The sequence below is a fragment of the Erythranthe guttata genome, chromosome 4, assembly GCF_056151865.1.
Source record: "Erythranthe guttata isolate IM_541 chromosome 4, IM_541, whole genome shotgun sequence".
Lineage (NCBI taxonomy): Eukaryota > Viridiplantae > Streptophyta > Magnoliopsida > Lamiales > Phrymaceae > Erythranthe > Erythranthe guttata.
The window spans coordinates 16603573-16620260 of record NC_142536.1 but is presented as its reverse complement, the minus strand read 5'-3'; the positions used below and the strand labels follow the sequence as shown (position 1 = coordinate 16620260).

At 35.0% G+C, this 16688-nt stretch overlaps 4 protein-coding genes across 5 annotated transcripts; 1 reads left to right on the top strand and 3 right to left on the bottom strand.

Annotated features, from left to right (window-relative positions):
* The first annotated feature begins 1916 nt into the window (after positions 1-1916).
* LOC105966781 (phytyl ester synthase 2, chloroplastic-like) lies at positions 1917-6544 on the top strand. The gene is made up of 13 exons (XM_088817027.1): positions 1917-2229; positions 3373-3424; positions 3635-3690; positions 3785-3943; positions 4027-4107; positions 4221-4320; positions 4420-4528; positions 4655-4785; positions 5014-5386; positions 5475-5588; positions 5741-5826; positions 5941-6050; positions 6160-6544. Exons 1-13 carry the CDS (start codon positions 1923-1925, stop codon positions 6348-6350), a joined length of 1869 nt encoding a protein of 622 aa, XP_088673153.1. The 5' UTR covers positions 1917-1922; the 3' UTR covers positions 6351-6544.
* Positions 6131-8528, bottom strand: LOC105966788 (DNA glycosylase superfamily protein). 2 transcript variants are annotated; one of them, XM_088817028.1, is made up of 4 exons: positions 8118-8528; positions 7314-7535; positions 6717-6773; positions 6131-6607 (listed from the first exon to the last, which is right to left on the bottom strand). In XM_088817028.1, exons 1-4 carry the CDS (start codon positions 8490-8492, stop codon positions 6302-6304), a joined length of 960 nt encoding a protein of 319 aa, XP_088673154.1. In that variant the 5' UTR covers positions 8493-8528; the 3' UTR covers positions 6131-6301. The 2 variants fall into 2 exon arrangements, with proteins under 2 accessions (XP_088673154.1, XP_088673155.1); XM_088817029.1 differs by having other exon boundaries at positions 7335-7535.
* A 4182-nt stretch (positions 8529-12710) lies between these two features.
* LOC105966782 (metalloendoproteinase 1) lies at positions 12711-13535 on the bottom strand. The gene has a single exon (XM_012991364.2). It carries the CDS (start codon positions 13533-13535, stop codon positions 12711-12713), a length of 825 nt encoding a protein of 274 aa, XP_012846818.2.
* A 1904-nt stretch (positions 13536-15439) lies between these two features.
* LOC105966784 (metalloendoproteinase 5-MMP) lies at positions 15440-16300 on the bottom strand. The gene has a single exon (XM_012991365.2). The coding sequence runs from the start codon at positions 16298-16300 to the stop codon at positions 15440-15442; it is 861 nt and encodes a 286-aa protein (XP_012846819.2).
* Positions 16301-16688: the final 388 nt, after the last annotated feature.

Sequence of the window (16688 nt, the reverse complement as noted above, 5' to 3'; positions counted from 1 at the left end):
ATAAGAATGATTTGTGAAGAAATCGTCTTGAGAGCAATTTTTTTTAGAGAGAGAGAGAGAGAGTTTTTTTGAACGGTAAATAGCCTTTTTCAAACGGTAAAAAGCAAATCCCTAAAACTATAATATATATATATATATATATATATATATATATATATATATATATATATATATATATATATATATATTATTTTAATTAAAAATATCAATATAAACTTATTTTGCAATGTTAAGTCAACCTAAATTTTTTTTTCGGACGCCTCCCCGAACCCCAAAATTTTAGTTAGCTCTTTATATTTCTATCCTCATTCCGCCCTGATTATCGATGTTGTCGGAGAAACATAAATAGGTTTATTATATTATATTATATATACTAGTAATTGTACCCATGCGATGCACGGGACAACAAATTGCATGTTTTGATGTTGTAATTATATACACAAACATTTGATGTATTCGTATGATGAAATTTTTTATTACAATTATTCATTAATAATTCATCAGTGGTAAACTAAGTATACTTACTACACAAAACAAAAAATAAAAAATAAGCAAATTTAATCGACAACATATCATCGGAAAAGGTTATCTCTGCATCTTGCATCGTAACTAAGCCCTTCTCCTAACCTTCCATATATTTGTGTCAAGATCAACTTCAGCCAGTTTACGAAACTTCTGGAAATTGCATCATAGCCACAACGGGGGTCAAACTGTAATTATTGAAAAAACTTTTCCCTGCTGTTAGAACTTTCGTAAATTGCAGCAACACCCACAATCTTTATCTATCTTAATTCACATCCGACCGCCTGCAACTTAAAATTCTTAATTTTACGAAGCTTCTTACCCTATTTCATTTATTATTTGTGAATCCACCAATTGAAGCATTATGAAAAGGAAAGTCTGTGTTGAATTGGGTATTAAGTCTTTCGATATCGACCTTCCGGAGGACGTCTCCGAACCTGACTTGATTAGCAAAGTCCACGAATTGATAAAAAAGATGAAAGGGTGCAATACAAACACATGAGAAAAATATGAGAAAAATACAGATGCAAACAAAATGTACAGAGGGAGTGAAAAAAAGGTGAAAGGTAGAATCCTTACCGTATCTTCTGGTTTCACTTTGCAAAATAGCTTAGCTAAATATGAATGGGTTGAGAAGTTGAGAGGGCGGATATAAATATGAAGAGAAAACATAAGCGTGTTGAAGTGGGAGAGAGAAGTTGAAAGTGTTGGAAGTCTTTGGGAATCCCAAAAATCGGAACAAAAAAAATTGAGATGGAAAATAAATAAAAAATTACAAAAAATATGCTGGAGATAAAATAATATTAAAAATGTGATAAAAATCGAAAACAAATAAAAAATTAAAAAAATATATGCTGGAGATAAAATAATACAAAAAATATGCTGGAGATAAAATAAAAAAAATTACAAAAAAACAAAAAAAAGAGATTTTAATATTTAGAAGATTTAATCAGTTGTGCATTAGAGATTTTAGGGCTGAAAATTAGGAGTGAAAGTTACAAAAAAACGAAAAAGAGATTTTAATTATTAGAAGATTTAATTAGTTGTGCATTAGAGATTTTAGGAAATTAGTTGTGCATTAGAGATTTTAGGGGTGAAAATTATGAGGGATGGAAATTAAAAAACACAATTACAAATAATATGCAGGATAATTAGGAGCGAAAGTTACAAAATAACGAAAAAGAGATTTTAATAATTAGAAGATTTAATTAATTACAAATATGCCATTAGGATTTTTTTAGGGTTGTCCAGCGTTTCTTTCTTTTATATATAAGATATATATATATATATATATATATATATATATATATATATATATATATATATATATATATATATATATATATATATATATATATATATAAACCAATGTTATAAGAAAGAAAAGAATATGGGATGATATGATGGAGTCTGTTAGTGTAAGTAGGCCACCACTCAAATCCACGGCGGCGAGGGTCGTAAATCATCTTCCGGCCACCTGTTTCCGGCAAGCTATCCGGCGCTCCTGGCCAACTCGCAGCAGCAGCGGTGCGTCTGTTTGCTTGCATGTGAAAGGAAGCAGCTCCGAGACTAAAACTAGTTTGACGAGATCAAAAGATTGCTCGGAGTTGAAGGAACTTAGTAACGACGGTGGACCGCCGCGGTGGTTTTCGCCGGTGGAGTGTGGGTGTAGGTCAACGGGGTCTCCTCTCTTGCTTTTCTTGCCAGGTCATCTCTCTCTCTCTCCATATTAAAGTAATATAATATTGTTACTTGAATGTTTTACAATTAGCTCCAAAACTTCAAATGTAGTTTGATTTGGGGCAATGGGGAACTAACGACAAGAATTATAATTAGGTTTTTTAAGTTTTCAAAAATTTGAATCTAGTCGTAATTAATTTTGATTTCTTTTAAGTAAAGAGATATTTTCAAAAATTACAATTTTACCCTTAGTTAGGAATTTTTATATTGTTTGTTCATTTTTGCACTTCTCAAGGTTAAAAAATTGTTCTAAAATTAAAATTAAAGTTTTAATGATAGTTTGTATATTATTTTGCTGTAAAATAAGTATAAAAAATTTATTTGATATTAATTCTAAGTTTTTAGCATTTTAATTAAAAGTTGTCCGTTCGTCCGTTGCAATGGAATTGAAACAATAGTGTCCGCAACAATGCCCCACGATGTTCCGACGAACCATGCTCATGGCCATGAATATATAAGGAAAGGAAACAAAGAATAATTGGGAGGTGGGGTGGAGACGGGGAAGAAGAAAAGATGATTTCTTTTCCTTTTTAATTCTATATATTTTTTAAAAAAAAACCTTGGGGTATTTATGTCTTTTCAAGACCCGTCAACGGGTAAATTACACATAAATTAATTAACTGAAAACTTGTGTTGCACGGACATGGAAACGAGAATATGGGGAAACGGACATGGGAAAATATTTGAAAATTTGCTATTCAAACATGTTTTTAACTTTTTAAAAATTGCAAAATGGCCCATAAGGTGTTTGGCAAGTGTCATCGAGTGTCTGTCACAAAACTCCGAAACACAGAAACAGCTGAAGTTTTCGTGCTACATAGCTTAAAACTTCGATCGAAATTTTACAATTTGCTTTCATTTCTAGTCGATGTTGGGTCAAAACTCGATGTTCCAACAATCCTCACACTAATGAGATTATGCATGCATGTATGCAAACACATCAGAACGTTCCAACTAATAATAGGTTGTTTGAATGATTGATGTTTACACAAACTAATATATTTTCCTAGTTCAACATTAATTATTCATTTATAGAGGTCTTACTGTATCATTTGTTGTATGCGTTCAATTAACGTCTAATTTGAAGCGACGATTCAATCAATAATGTAGGGATTGATGGTGTTGGACATGGTCTCATGTTGCAACATAAAAGACTTGGAGAGTAAGTTTAATTCTCACTCAATATAATTTATTCCCCTTCATATTATATATATATATATATATATATATATATATATATATATATATATATATATATATATATATATATATATATATATGAAAACTTGTTGTGAGTATATATGCCTTTTATTACTTAGACTATTAATTTGTTCGAATATCCTTAATCTCTCTTTTCCCTACATGCATGAAGGATTTTCGATATCTGGTGCTTGCATATCCCTGTCACCGATCGAACATCGTTGCCAGGTCTCTCTCTCTCTCTCTCTCTCTGAAGGGATATATGATAGTTATTGGTTCCCTTCGCATGCATTCCGTTTTTAAAATTTGTTCTCTCTTATAGACCTAGTGAAGCTTGTTCAGCATACTGTTAGAACAGAGCACAATCGAGCAAAAAAGAGACCGATATATCTTGTCGGAGAGTCCTTTGGAGCATCACTTGCACTAGTTGTTGCTGCCAAGAATCCTCATATTGATCTTGTCTTAATCCTGGCCAATCCAGGTGAGGTGGATTAATAATCCAGATCCATGATTTCCAAGACAAAACGCATATGTATGATTTTTGTTTTTTTTGTCATGTGGCAGCGGCAAGTTTCAGCAAATCATTGTTCCAAAGTCTTATGCCTTCCTCTGCCGACGTGATTCACAAACAATTTCAAGTACCAGGTTTTTGCCGCTAATTCTTTTTCATGACATGTTCGAGAATTATGATAAAACTTTATAGACAATATAATCGATTTTTTTTTTTTTTTTTCCAATTTCGTGTTCGATTTCAACAGTAGGAACAATTGTGTGGAAGCTGAGGATGTTTCATGAGATGCAAAGCTATTTGGATTCGCATCTTCACACTGTCAACGCTCAGACACTTGTACTTAACAGGTTAGTTACCTTATCCATTTTCATTAATAAAACTAAAAGCCTTTGATTTTGATAAAATAGACGAATAAAAGTTCGAATTATTATCATCCATGCATGTAGTGGAAAAGATATGCTGAGGCCAAACAAAATCGAAAGTGAAAGACTTTCTAGTATGCTGAAACTTTGTGAGGTTCGTTCGTTTATTCACCATCGGGACCCTCTATTCTCGGTAAGAACAAATTAATAGTACAAGAAATGAGTTAATAATAATTTAGAGAATTATAAAGATTATTACATAATGGTTGCTTGGCTATAGAATGTCATTATGAAATTGGTGTTTTCAATTTTCTTACAGGATGAAACTTTTGATCTTGTAGCAACCATAAAGCGCGTCAATTATTATCGTCGAGGAGCATCCGTTGAATATTTCTTTGATTTCTTTCCACCGACCCCTTCGGAACTTAAGACGATTCTTCGACCATTCAGGTATTAAGAATCTTGTATGAATTACCCAATGCATACCAAATTATTTATCTCATTAATTTCGAGAATTTTTATTGTTTCAAATTATTTGTCATCACTTTAGGATTCCAATGATGCATTTATTATATTTTTCTTAATACGTGTGCATTAGATCCAGTGATTACGTCAGCTATTTTATTTATGCACATATATTGTATTATATTATATTATATTATTATTCATCTTCTTCAGTTGGATGAATACGGCCTTCGATCCGGTGATGATTTCGACTAGGGATAGTGGAGAAGTCGTCCGAGGGCTCGGAGGAATTCCTTTGGAAGGACCGGTGCTATTAGTAGGCAACCACATGATGATGGGGTTGGACGCTGTATTGCTCGTCTCGAGTTTTTGGACCAACGAGAATATTATGGTGAGAGGAATGGCGCATCCGTTATTCTTCGAAAGATTGAAGAAAGGAGGAAAATTTCCGGGATTGTCCTTTTTCGACGTGATTAGAGTTCTCGGTGGGGTTCCGGTATCCGCAACTAATTTATACAAAGGCCTCTCGGCGAAATCTCACGTTTTGCTGTATCCGGGGGGTATAAGGGAGGTATTTCATCAAAAGGTATATATATATATATACACACACACACATATATATTATGTACAAGATTTTTTGGTTATGTATTAGTTAAACCGTGTACTAATTTTAGGGTGAAGAACACAAAATGTTTTGGCCGGCCGAACCGGAGTTTGTTCGAATGGCTGCAAAATTTGGGGCCACGATTATACCTTTTGGTAGTGTTGGTGAAGATGATACTGTTCACGTAAGTGTATGCGTTGTTCAATATTTTCTTTCTATCTCGAGGGTAAATTACGGTTTTCACCCTTCGAGGTTGGACCGATACTTGGGTTGTTTTTGCAAAAGCTTTTCGAAACTAACTATTAGTATCAACCTTTTTTTTCTTTCTCGAATCAGTTGTTATTAGACTGCAACGATCAAATGAAGATTCCGCCACTCAAGACCTTCATAGAAGAACTAACCGGCGAAGTCGTCAGGTTAAGGCAAGTAATTAATCACTTCGTACATACATATATACATACATATACATATATACATACACACACAAAATAGCTCTTAGTTTCATTTGGTTGTAATGTGTAATGGCAAACACACAGGAGCGATGTTGAAGGCGAAATCGGGAAGCAGCTACTATACTATCCTTTAGTCGTACCCAAGTTACCTGGACGCTTTTATTTTCGATTCGGAAAACCAATTTCAGTAGAAGGTATTTATATTTAATTTGCTATTTTTTTTTATCGTAAATAGAGAGGAGTATTTAACCCGATTTTCAATTTGACACGAGACTGAGTCTGCATGCGTTATGCTGCATGCAGGAAGGGAGGATGTATTGACAGACAAAGAGAAAGCTAATGAAATGTATTTAGAGATACAAAACGAGGTACAAAAATGCATCGATTATTTGAAGGAGAATAGAGAAAAAGATCCGTATAGGAACCTTTTAGCTCGATTATCTTATCAGGGCTTCAACGGCTTCGATTCCCAAGTCCCAACTTTCGACATTTGATATTCTTTTGGAATCTTGTTTTCAACGACAATTTGTTTAGAATAAGCTAACAAAGGACAACCTAAATCTTCGACTTCCTTATTTTTCTTGCCTAATTTCTTATTCGAGCATCGTTTACAAATCTTACCGTGAGTGTATAGAAGACAATTGAGGTCAAACTTGAGTCCGTCTGGAATCCGATTATTGAGGTGGAGGTACGTATTTTTTATATTCGCATACGATGGAATCCAACCCATAGTTTTAGCTATCTGAAAAACCTGTTAGAAGATGTTTATCAATTCACTTGGATAGAAAGAAAAATCGAGAAAGATTTAAATACTTAGGTGTGGCGTTCTAATATGAACGAAAAAATTACGAAGTACTCACATGTGTGTCCACGGGAAAATCGTCGTGTTGCAAATGAAACATCAATACACATGACACCTATGAAAAGAAAAACCAGATAATTTTATTACAAGATATGTTTTCCAATCTACTATCTCAATGCAAAAAAAATACTTGCTTTAAAAAAGGGTAAATTACGGCCACCCCTAAGGTAAGGCTAAATTATGAAAAAATCCCTCCTGTTTGGATAAATTATGTTTTCTTAAACGTCCACTCTTGCAGTGTCAAATTTAATGGATTCTCTTAGATTATGTAGAATATTCTCTAGTTTGAACCCGTTTTACCGCATTCCAGCTCCACATTTTGAAACAAGATGATCCTAAGATGTGATTCATCAGAAATTGCATTTTTGCACAAAACGAATACAAATTAGAGAACATTCCACGGAATATAGAATATTATGTTGAATTTGACACGTGTAAGAAGATTCGTAGTTGATGGGTGGTTGTAATTACCCTAACATGAGGGTTTTTTTTCTCTCGTAATTTGACCTCACATCAGGGGTGACCGTAATTTACCCTTAAAAAATTAACCAATCAAATCCATTAGAACTCAATTAAATCACTTTCGAAAAGTTACCATTTGTTGGCGAAAAATTACCGTCTTAGGACCAATTCCTTTGAAAAGAGAGAGCTCCGCCTTGACCTCCTCGATTGAAGATTCTCTCAAATACTCCATGCACAACTTCCCTTTTCTCTCGAGCAAGCTACTCAACAAATTCTTTATACAAGACGACTTCGTCGGTGCTAGGCCCCCACATCTTATTGCATCCTCAATGCACTTGGACTCAGCTGCAAGAACCTTAAACATATGCACCCGTAGGCATGAATAAACAATTAAAATATGCAAACTTCAGAAACTCGTTAGAAGAGTACTTTTTCTTCACAATTTGTCCGCAAATAAATCAACCATGAATAAAATTTTAAAATCCTAGGATTTTATGTTCAGGCGTAAAATCCTTAAAAATGTATGATTTTACTCTTATTTTTAACGATTTTACGGTGATATCATAATTGGACTTGACATAGTTTTCGGGGACAAACTCAATTTCTTTCATCGTAACAAGTGAAGCTCAACCCTTTTCAACAATCCATCGAATGTTTTCTTGCATTCAAGTATCACGACTAGTTCCGAAATTTGAGGAAGATTGAAATGTAGCACGAACAACGAACACGTTGAGACATATAGAATTAGGGGCAGGCTATTTAAATTTCCAAGATATGTAAAATTGTAATTTTACGATTACGATTTTACATTCCCATTCGAGATAAATGCAACTTCAAGAACACAATCTAACTTCACATGCACAAAACCCATAAATGCAACTCTTTCAAGAATAATCAAAATCAACTAAAAAATAGGTAGAAGAAGAAGCTTACATACATTATCCCAAATAGGAAAAGCACTTTTGAGAGAAGCAAAAGCTCTTTCAGAATTAAGCTCAGTAGTGTTCTGTGAAAGTATGGTTTTCATCAGTCCGTCCAAAACACTTTCTCTCTCATCATCATCTTCTCCGAAATCGGCGGATTTTGATTTTGTTTTCGATCTCTGGTTTCGGTATTTGACGAACTCTTCTGGGAAACCGTGGAGGGACAACAGGTCGTCTCGTACGGAGCAACATTCTTCGGCGGTGGGCCGAGGGTAATCTGGAAATGGGCTTTCAACGGCAGCGGCGGCGCAGCCGCTATTCACGGTGGATTTGGGTGATTTGGCGGAGGGTTGTAGGTGGGTTTGCTTTCTTTTGCGGGCTCCCTGCATTTTTCTTCTTCAGATTTGGGATCGGTCCGGTTCCCAGACCGGTTTAGACAATTTTTTTTGTCTTAATCCCACTTTGCACCCTTGAAATACCCTATTTTGGCACTTTGCACCCTCGAAAAATTATAATAGCACTTTGCACCCTTAAAACACAATAAATTATTCATAATGCAACATGAATTGAATAATAAAGGCAATTTCATTTTTCATTGGTGTTTTTTTTCTTGGGGTGCAAAATAAAAAAATAAATTGTTGTTTTTCTTAAACTTCCAACCCAAGCGGACAAAAATGCGAAAAAATAAAAATTACACCGAATTATTTAAAAAAAAAAAAACTAAATTTTCTTAAATAAAATAAGTTTTTATCACTAAATTATTCGATTGATGGATCTTTTATTGTAACTGGTTGAAAATATTAGGTAAAAATATATGGAAGAAAATATGATTTTCAGATAACTTGATAACGGAATAGCTGAATAATTTTTTTTCGTCAAAATATTTTATTTTGATAAAAAAAAGTATAATTTTTAAATATGTTGATAAAATGTATTTTTCTTTTTGCACTTTATAGTTTCAAAATGATTGATGAATAAAAAAAATATTTGACATTTGCCATCCTAAAAAAATATCACTATAAATATTAAATTACATCTTTTAGCTTTAAAAATTCATTTGGGATGCATTATGCATGATATATTGTGTTTCGAGATTGTATAGTGTTATAATTTGTTTCGAGGGTACAAAGTGCCAAAATGATATATTTCAAGGTTACAAAGTGGGACTATGCCTTTTTTTTCACATTCTTGATTTTTTGAATTGTTGTCAAAATCTTGAATTGGGCCGGAAAACGATGATTTGTGCGTGTCGAGTGTCAACCCATCGGTTGGGTTTAAGTCTGACTGTCGACCAACATTTTTAAAATTTTGACCGTTGATTTTTAGAGCTAATAGCACCAAACCCCCTAATCCCTGTGTTATTTCTAATTCCCGAAAACCCACATGTGTTATAAAAATTAGCAAGGATTCCCTTATGTCATGTTTCGTATAGCAAACCATCCCTTCTTCGCCATTTGATTGTTTGACTTAGCTAAAATGACTATAATACCCCCAGTACATTAAACACAAATATTCCCAAAACACCCGTTTGTATTCAATTTACATAAATAAATTTAAATTCATTGATTATATACCTCCTTCTTCTTCTACCGCCCCAAATGTATCTCGCCAGTTCGTGATCGGTAAAACGCATAGAATCCTACACGCCTTTATGTCACACTTAGATCTTGCCGACAAAAGTAAAAGACGATCAAATTCGACGGTACTTCACCTGAACTTTGAACATAAGACAATACCGGCCGAGACAACATCTAGCTAGTAGATGGAGTAAGTGGCGGACTGGTGGCAGGAAGAGGCGGTGCACCACTGACGGAATTTTAGAACGGTCAGTCGTATTCTCCAAAGCCAAACACATTGCAAATCGCCCGGTGCGCGACGAAAACTATCCCTCCTATATTTATTTCAGCACGAGCAAACTAAATTAACAACGCCATGTGATCAGTATCACAGTATATATAAACATAAAATGAAATGAAAAAAAAATTACCTGGAAAATAAAGTGCCGCAACCACAGTGATAGTCACAAGTCCTACAAGTTTTCGTGTGGAACCCTTTGCTGCATATATTCATTTAATCATTAACTCAATCGTCTGAATCAAACTCCAACATAATATGTCTAAGAAGAAATTCCGACCCTCCCCTTGGTTTCGTTTGATGTAGAAAAGAGCTTCAAGCATAAAATGTAGGTTTTGTTTTTTATGGAAAAAACATGAAGGAAGGGAGTGATCTGTCTAAGAAGAAATTCCACGGGAGAAAAAATATGTCGGCAAAGTGTTCGGAAAAACGTATATTTTGGTCAATTTCCGGCGAAGGGGCGTGATACGCGTACAACCTACGTATAAATAACCGCAAGTGTACAGTATCGCGTTTTGCAGAATAGTGAATTCCAGATATCGATCCACAGGGAATTAAGTTCCTAAATTTACCAAGTACCGTAATTATACTATACTAAACTTTATCTAGACGGATGAAAGAATGGAGGATGAAATGAATCTAAAAGGAAACAAAAATAAAAACAACGGTCCGCCAGTATAAGCGAGGAATTCCGACGTGTGATGGCTTCTAGGATAAAATCCACCAGTGTACTATCGATAAAGATTTACAAATCCGAATCTAATGTCAATTTTATATTCGCTAACCCAGACACTAAAGTACTTTAACCCCCGTCTCCAGTGTAGTTAGAGTCTACCCACAGGTCCGACGTCTCCGTTCAGAACCTGATATTAAGAGAGCATTTAGGTCAAGTCCTTAAGGGCTACCCAAGGTGCATCACGTCTCCGTTTCCACAACCCGAGCTATGTTTTCCTAAAATCAAACGAGAAATCCTCTCTCGAGTTCATTCCCATTTACAATCAATTCAACTGTTGGCCAAACAATCGAAAGCATTTAATACAGGAAAACATAAACAGAATCAAAGAACGACAAATAGATCACAGATCTGGAAATCAAAATCAATATATACAAGGTTTCATTTCCCTAGAAGAAAATGCTTAGTTCATTACAAACATAGCATCAAAATGAAGAACACGAGAAATTATAAACTAAACGTAAAGAAAAGCTTATGAAAAACCCGATTCGAAACCCTCGTCGAACCTTCCCGCGAAGAACTGGCGAAAATCGAAGAGAAAACCGAAGAAGAAGTCGAGAGTTAATCGAGAGTTATAAAAATGAAGAAGAGACCTTCTATTTATAGTAGGAAATCAAAGAAAAATATCTTGTCTCGAATTCTGTTCCCAGATCGCGATCTGGGCTTCTTCGATCGCGATCTGGCAGCCTTGGAAACTGCGCACCGCCTTTCCAGATCGCGATACGGTAATGGTGGATCGCGATCTGGTTCTTGATCAAAAAATGTACTGTGAGACCCCCCAGATCGCGATCCAGGAAGGCTGGATCGCGATCTGGGTCCTGATCAAGAAAACCTTCTATAAGACCCCCCAGATCGCGATCCAGGAAGGCTGGATCGCGATCTGGGCTTCTGCGCCAACTTCAAACACTGTTTTGACCCTTTTTTATCCTGAATTTGACAATTTTGCATTTCACAAAAGTTGTAGATCTTGAAGTGAGCTTTCTAAGGCCACTTGAATCAGCTCAATCGGAGGTAGTATGCAAAAGTAATGCTTGAAATACGAAACAGTGCCACACCCGCGATAATGCACTTTTGCACGTGTTTGGTTTGATTTTCGGCTTCGCTTCCAAAATCGTTTCGAATCGAAAAAAATAGCTTCTCTTTACCTAAAATATAAATAAAACAAAAACAACATAATATATACAAATAAAGCCGAAAACTCGGACGAACGAAGACCAAAACTCGAAGAATTGATAAGCAAAAATCGTGCAAAACGAACACTTATCAGGGCGCCATCGGGGCAGGATTTTGTGTGTGTTGTGCGTGAAAATGGTGGAGAGTTAAACGGGAATGCGTTGATTTGGAGAGAGGGCGTTTTGAAATTATTAACAAGGACTGAATTGAAAATTCTGAAACTCTCCTTTTGGTGTAATGCAAACTTTGGCATTATTTTGTAATTTCATTTTTTTTTATTGAAAGGGTATTTATGTCTTTTCAGACACGCAACCCGGCCGCACAATCCGCGCGTGCAGAACACGATAAGCCGTTAGGGACCTTATTGACTTTGGCTAACTTTCATAGGGGAGTTCGTACTAATTTTTTTAACACAAGGGGGTTTTCAGCAATTAGAGATTATAAAAGGGTGGTTCTTGCAAAAAACACCTTGATTTTTTAACGAACAAACAATCACAACTAAATGCGGCTGGAAATTTCTTTTTAAAGTGTTTAATTCGACGAGTTCACTCATTCGATTAACTTGTCCGTTGATCAATGGCCGATTTTGGCTAGAGTCAGACTCGGACCAAATCTAAGGTACATTTGTTTTGAACCATAAAATGGTTCACATGACTTCAAATTGAACTTCCCTTTATCAAATTCGTTCAAGTTAGAAAAAAAAAACATAGGGAAATAAACACATAAAATAATAATCTTTATTCGGCTGACTTAAATTAATCAAAGAAAGCTTTGAAATTATTTAGTAAAATACAAATCATCAAATGTCTAAGTAAATGATTTTTCGAAACTAAAATCAATCAACAATTCACTTTATGTTGTACAAAGCCTTAATTCCATTAATATCATCTTCATGTAAGCTTTTCCTCTCACCGGGGTCAATTTTCGCAAACATGACGGCGTTTTCATTTCTGGTGTGGCCTAGCCCAAGAGCATGGCCGAACTCGTGCAGCCCAACTGTTTGTATATCGTAGGCATCTCGTTGACCACTGGACGACCAATTTTGGCCCGCATCAAAGTGGACCCTCCCATCCGGAGGTTCAAATGTGTGGGCCAGGCCCGCGTCGGTCCCACCGAAAGGATGCCCGTCGCCGTGGTACCCGCGCATGAAGCTGATCCGGATATCGGCTAGGTTGAGATTGTCAACGCGGATAAATTTAAACGGCGTCGCAGATGCCCATGCTTTCAGCGCGTTCTCTAGGGGCGGTTTGGACGTTTCGTTGACGTTCCTATTGAACGCGTACTTGAGTCTTCTCTTGTTCCATTTCGGGCGACCTGATAAAAATGTGTAGTGCGATGCCGCATGAAATTGGATTGCGTTTTCATCTGGCAAGCCGTGTTGTGGATCTTGTATTCCTGCTTTGGTATTATTAGTCTCTAAGACTCCTAGTATATTAATGTTATATGAATCTCGATGTTTTTTAGGGGCGAATTCGAAAGAATCGGCGAGGACGTCTTTCTTTTCTCGTCTTTCGTTGTTGGAGTAAGTCTTTATCTCATGGACCCCTTTGAGGTTTTGGCTAAGGAACTCTAAGGGGATTGAGGTTTTGTCATTTGATTTAGATGGATGTGCATGGGTTGTATAAAAGTGAAAACAAAAGAGGAATATGTATGAACAAACTTGTGATGCCATTTGATTTACTTGGTTTTTATGTGAGTGGTGTTGTACACTCACCTTGGGTGTAGTGAACAGGAACACGTGGGTAGGTCACTGCACGCGAGTAGGTGATGTAGGTCAGGTTGAAGCCTCTCAATGAGCAGTGGGATGCTTATTTCAACTATTGAACTTCCATCAATTGATTCTTGGAAAAATATATGAAATTTTGGTTTTTTTTTTTTTTTTTTTCTTTGTGTGTGTGTGTGTGAACAATTATATAATCATGCATGTTATATAGAAGATATGTGATAGCAACATTATGACATTGGTAAACTTTATTTATTGCCTTGAGACATGGAATTTTGAAGAAGGTAAAATGAAGCTCCTAATTAATTTATTTTAGATCATGTTCAGACGTTGAGTTAAATATTGATAGGAGAACCGAGGAGAAAAGAAAACCTTTTACTTAGTGCTTTTCTTATTGAATACAATTATACAACTACAAGATCAAAAAGCAGAAAAGCATATCAACACTTAATGAAAGAGTAATAATATTCACCAACCAGTAATGGATACGGTTGGATCGGATCGGAATTAATTTTTTTTGAAAATATCAATTTTTTTGGAAGTAAACATTAATTATAATTCCATTAAAAAAAATGGGTAAATTTCGAATGACATAATATTTTCTAAAATTGATATTTTTTAGATTCGAAATCAACGGAAATCGGCAATTCTATTTATTATTTGCCTACAACATAAACTAGTTTATAATATTGGTATTGGGAAAAATACAGTTTTTGTCTTTCAAGTTTGCAAATATTTGACATTTGGTCTCCCGTGTTCACAAAAAAACACATTTTATCCTTTATGTTTAAAGAATTCAACACTTTTTGTCCTTTTGTCAAATTTTCGTTAAAACTAACGGAATAAAGCCTGTGCCTATCATTGCCTTAACTAATTGACTAACGGTGAATTGACTGAAATGACAAAAAATGTTCAATTATTCAAACATGAGGGATCAAATATATTTTTCGTGAACATAAGGGACCAAATGTAAAATGATGCAAACTTGAGGGATGAAAACAGTAATTTCCCCTATTGGTATTATAGGTGTAACTTTTTGGGGAAAAAATATAATTTCAGAAATTAAAATGAACGGAACTGGAATCTCATTTATATTCCAATTTCAAAAAATAAAATATCTGAATTTTTGAAATTTGAAATTCGAAATTCAAACTTATAAACATTATTTAAAAAAAAAAAAAGGACTGAAATCGCGGAATCCGAAAATTCAGATTCAAATTACCACGCTACTTATGGACGAATCCAAATCATCCGAATATAGGTGCCAAGATTGATTTGTTTTTTTTAATGAATAATTGATGCAGAAATAAATTATTTGGAGCGAAGGATTTTATTAATAACTCTTGCTTGCATTTAGTGAAAATTTTAGAATTGGTGAAAAGTATTGATTTCATGGCAACTTAACCCGCCCCGCTCCGCCTCAGATTCACCGAATAATCCCCTGCCCCGTCAGCTAATGGAATCGATGTTATCATACTTGATCCAAGAGATAAGGTAAAACGCACATACATTTTAACAATTTTACCATTTTTACGAAATAATGAACATAGTTTATTTCGAAATTATGTTTTTCTATAAATTACGAAAGAAAAACCCGTCCTAAAATTTTCAACGACCGTAGTCGACTCGCAACATTGGATTTTACTAGTTGAATGGCTAAAAAATGCAAATGATAGGGTAAAATATATATTTTTCGTCATTATAAAAAGATAAACACAACAATGAGTCAATGACTATATATAAATTAAGTATAGGATGCAAACTTTATTTAACCTCGTAATTTATTAGCACAACTACGTCCGAACACCGGACCTTATAATCCAAAAAAAAAAAATGCAAGAAATATTAATACATCACTTCCCCTTGTACAAAGCCTTGATTCCATTGATATCATCTTTATGTAATTTTTTTCTTACACCGGTACGAACAGTCGGATACATAACCGCATTAACTTCCGTGCTGTGACTAAGCCCGAGCACGTGGCCCAACTCATGCAGCGCAACCGTTTGCATATCGTAAAAATCTTTTTTAGGGACATAAGACCAGCTCCGGTTCACGTCAAAGTTGACCCTTCCGTCGGGAGGCGGTAAAGAGTGGGCCAGGGCATCGGCACGATCCCATCTCACGAAACTAAACTTAATGTCGGCTTGGTTCATATTTTTAACGTAATAGAATTTGAAAGGTGTCTTGGATGCCCATTCGTTCAGCGCGTTTTTTAACGGTTGTTGGGCCTCTTTAAATACGTTCTGATTGAAGGCGTAACTGAGGTTTTTCTTGTTCCACTTGGGTTTACCCTCGAAAAATGAATAATGAGATTCGGTGTGAAATGGAAAACTTTTATTAGGGTTCGAAAAGTCCGGCATGCCACATCGAGTTTGGTGCATTTTTGTTATGGTGTTAGCATCTAAGAGTCCGGTAATATTAAGATCGTGAGACTCTTGGTATTTTTTTATGGCGATTTCTAAAGAATCGTCGAAAACATTTTCATGTTTCTGACTATGATCGTTGGAGTGTCCGTTGTGATTCAAATACCCGAGATACGACAAATAATTCTTTAGTTCGTATACACTTTTCACATTATCACCTTTCTTGATTCCGCCCAATTGATTAAGAAACTCTAAGGCAGTCGAGCATTCGTTAACGGAATTTGATAGTGCTATGTGAGAGTATAAACAAATGAGGAGGAGAATGCAAAATAGAGCTTGAAAGGCCATTTTATTCACTTGATAATTGATGGTTATGCAACTTATATAATAAACTAGATTTGATTGTTTGAAGTTTAACTGGATTTATATATACACTCTTCTAACAATAATTAAATGAAATTTAATCGAAATATACTTAACTGGAAAACTTTATTTAGTGCTCTTTTCCACACAAAAATTATAGAATTATAAGATGGTTAGGTTGAGATCATGATTTATTAATTCATTAGTCTATTTTATGGTCTAAATAGAAAAAGAAAAAAAAAAGTACAGTTTTCTTGCCTTGATCTATATGTTTGTAAAAGTAAGGGATATATAGAAGTCCCTACCTATATCTTGCAAAGATTTGCACTTTGAACTTTGTAGCTATGCTTGAAATAAATGATATCTTCCAGGA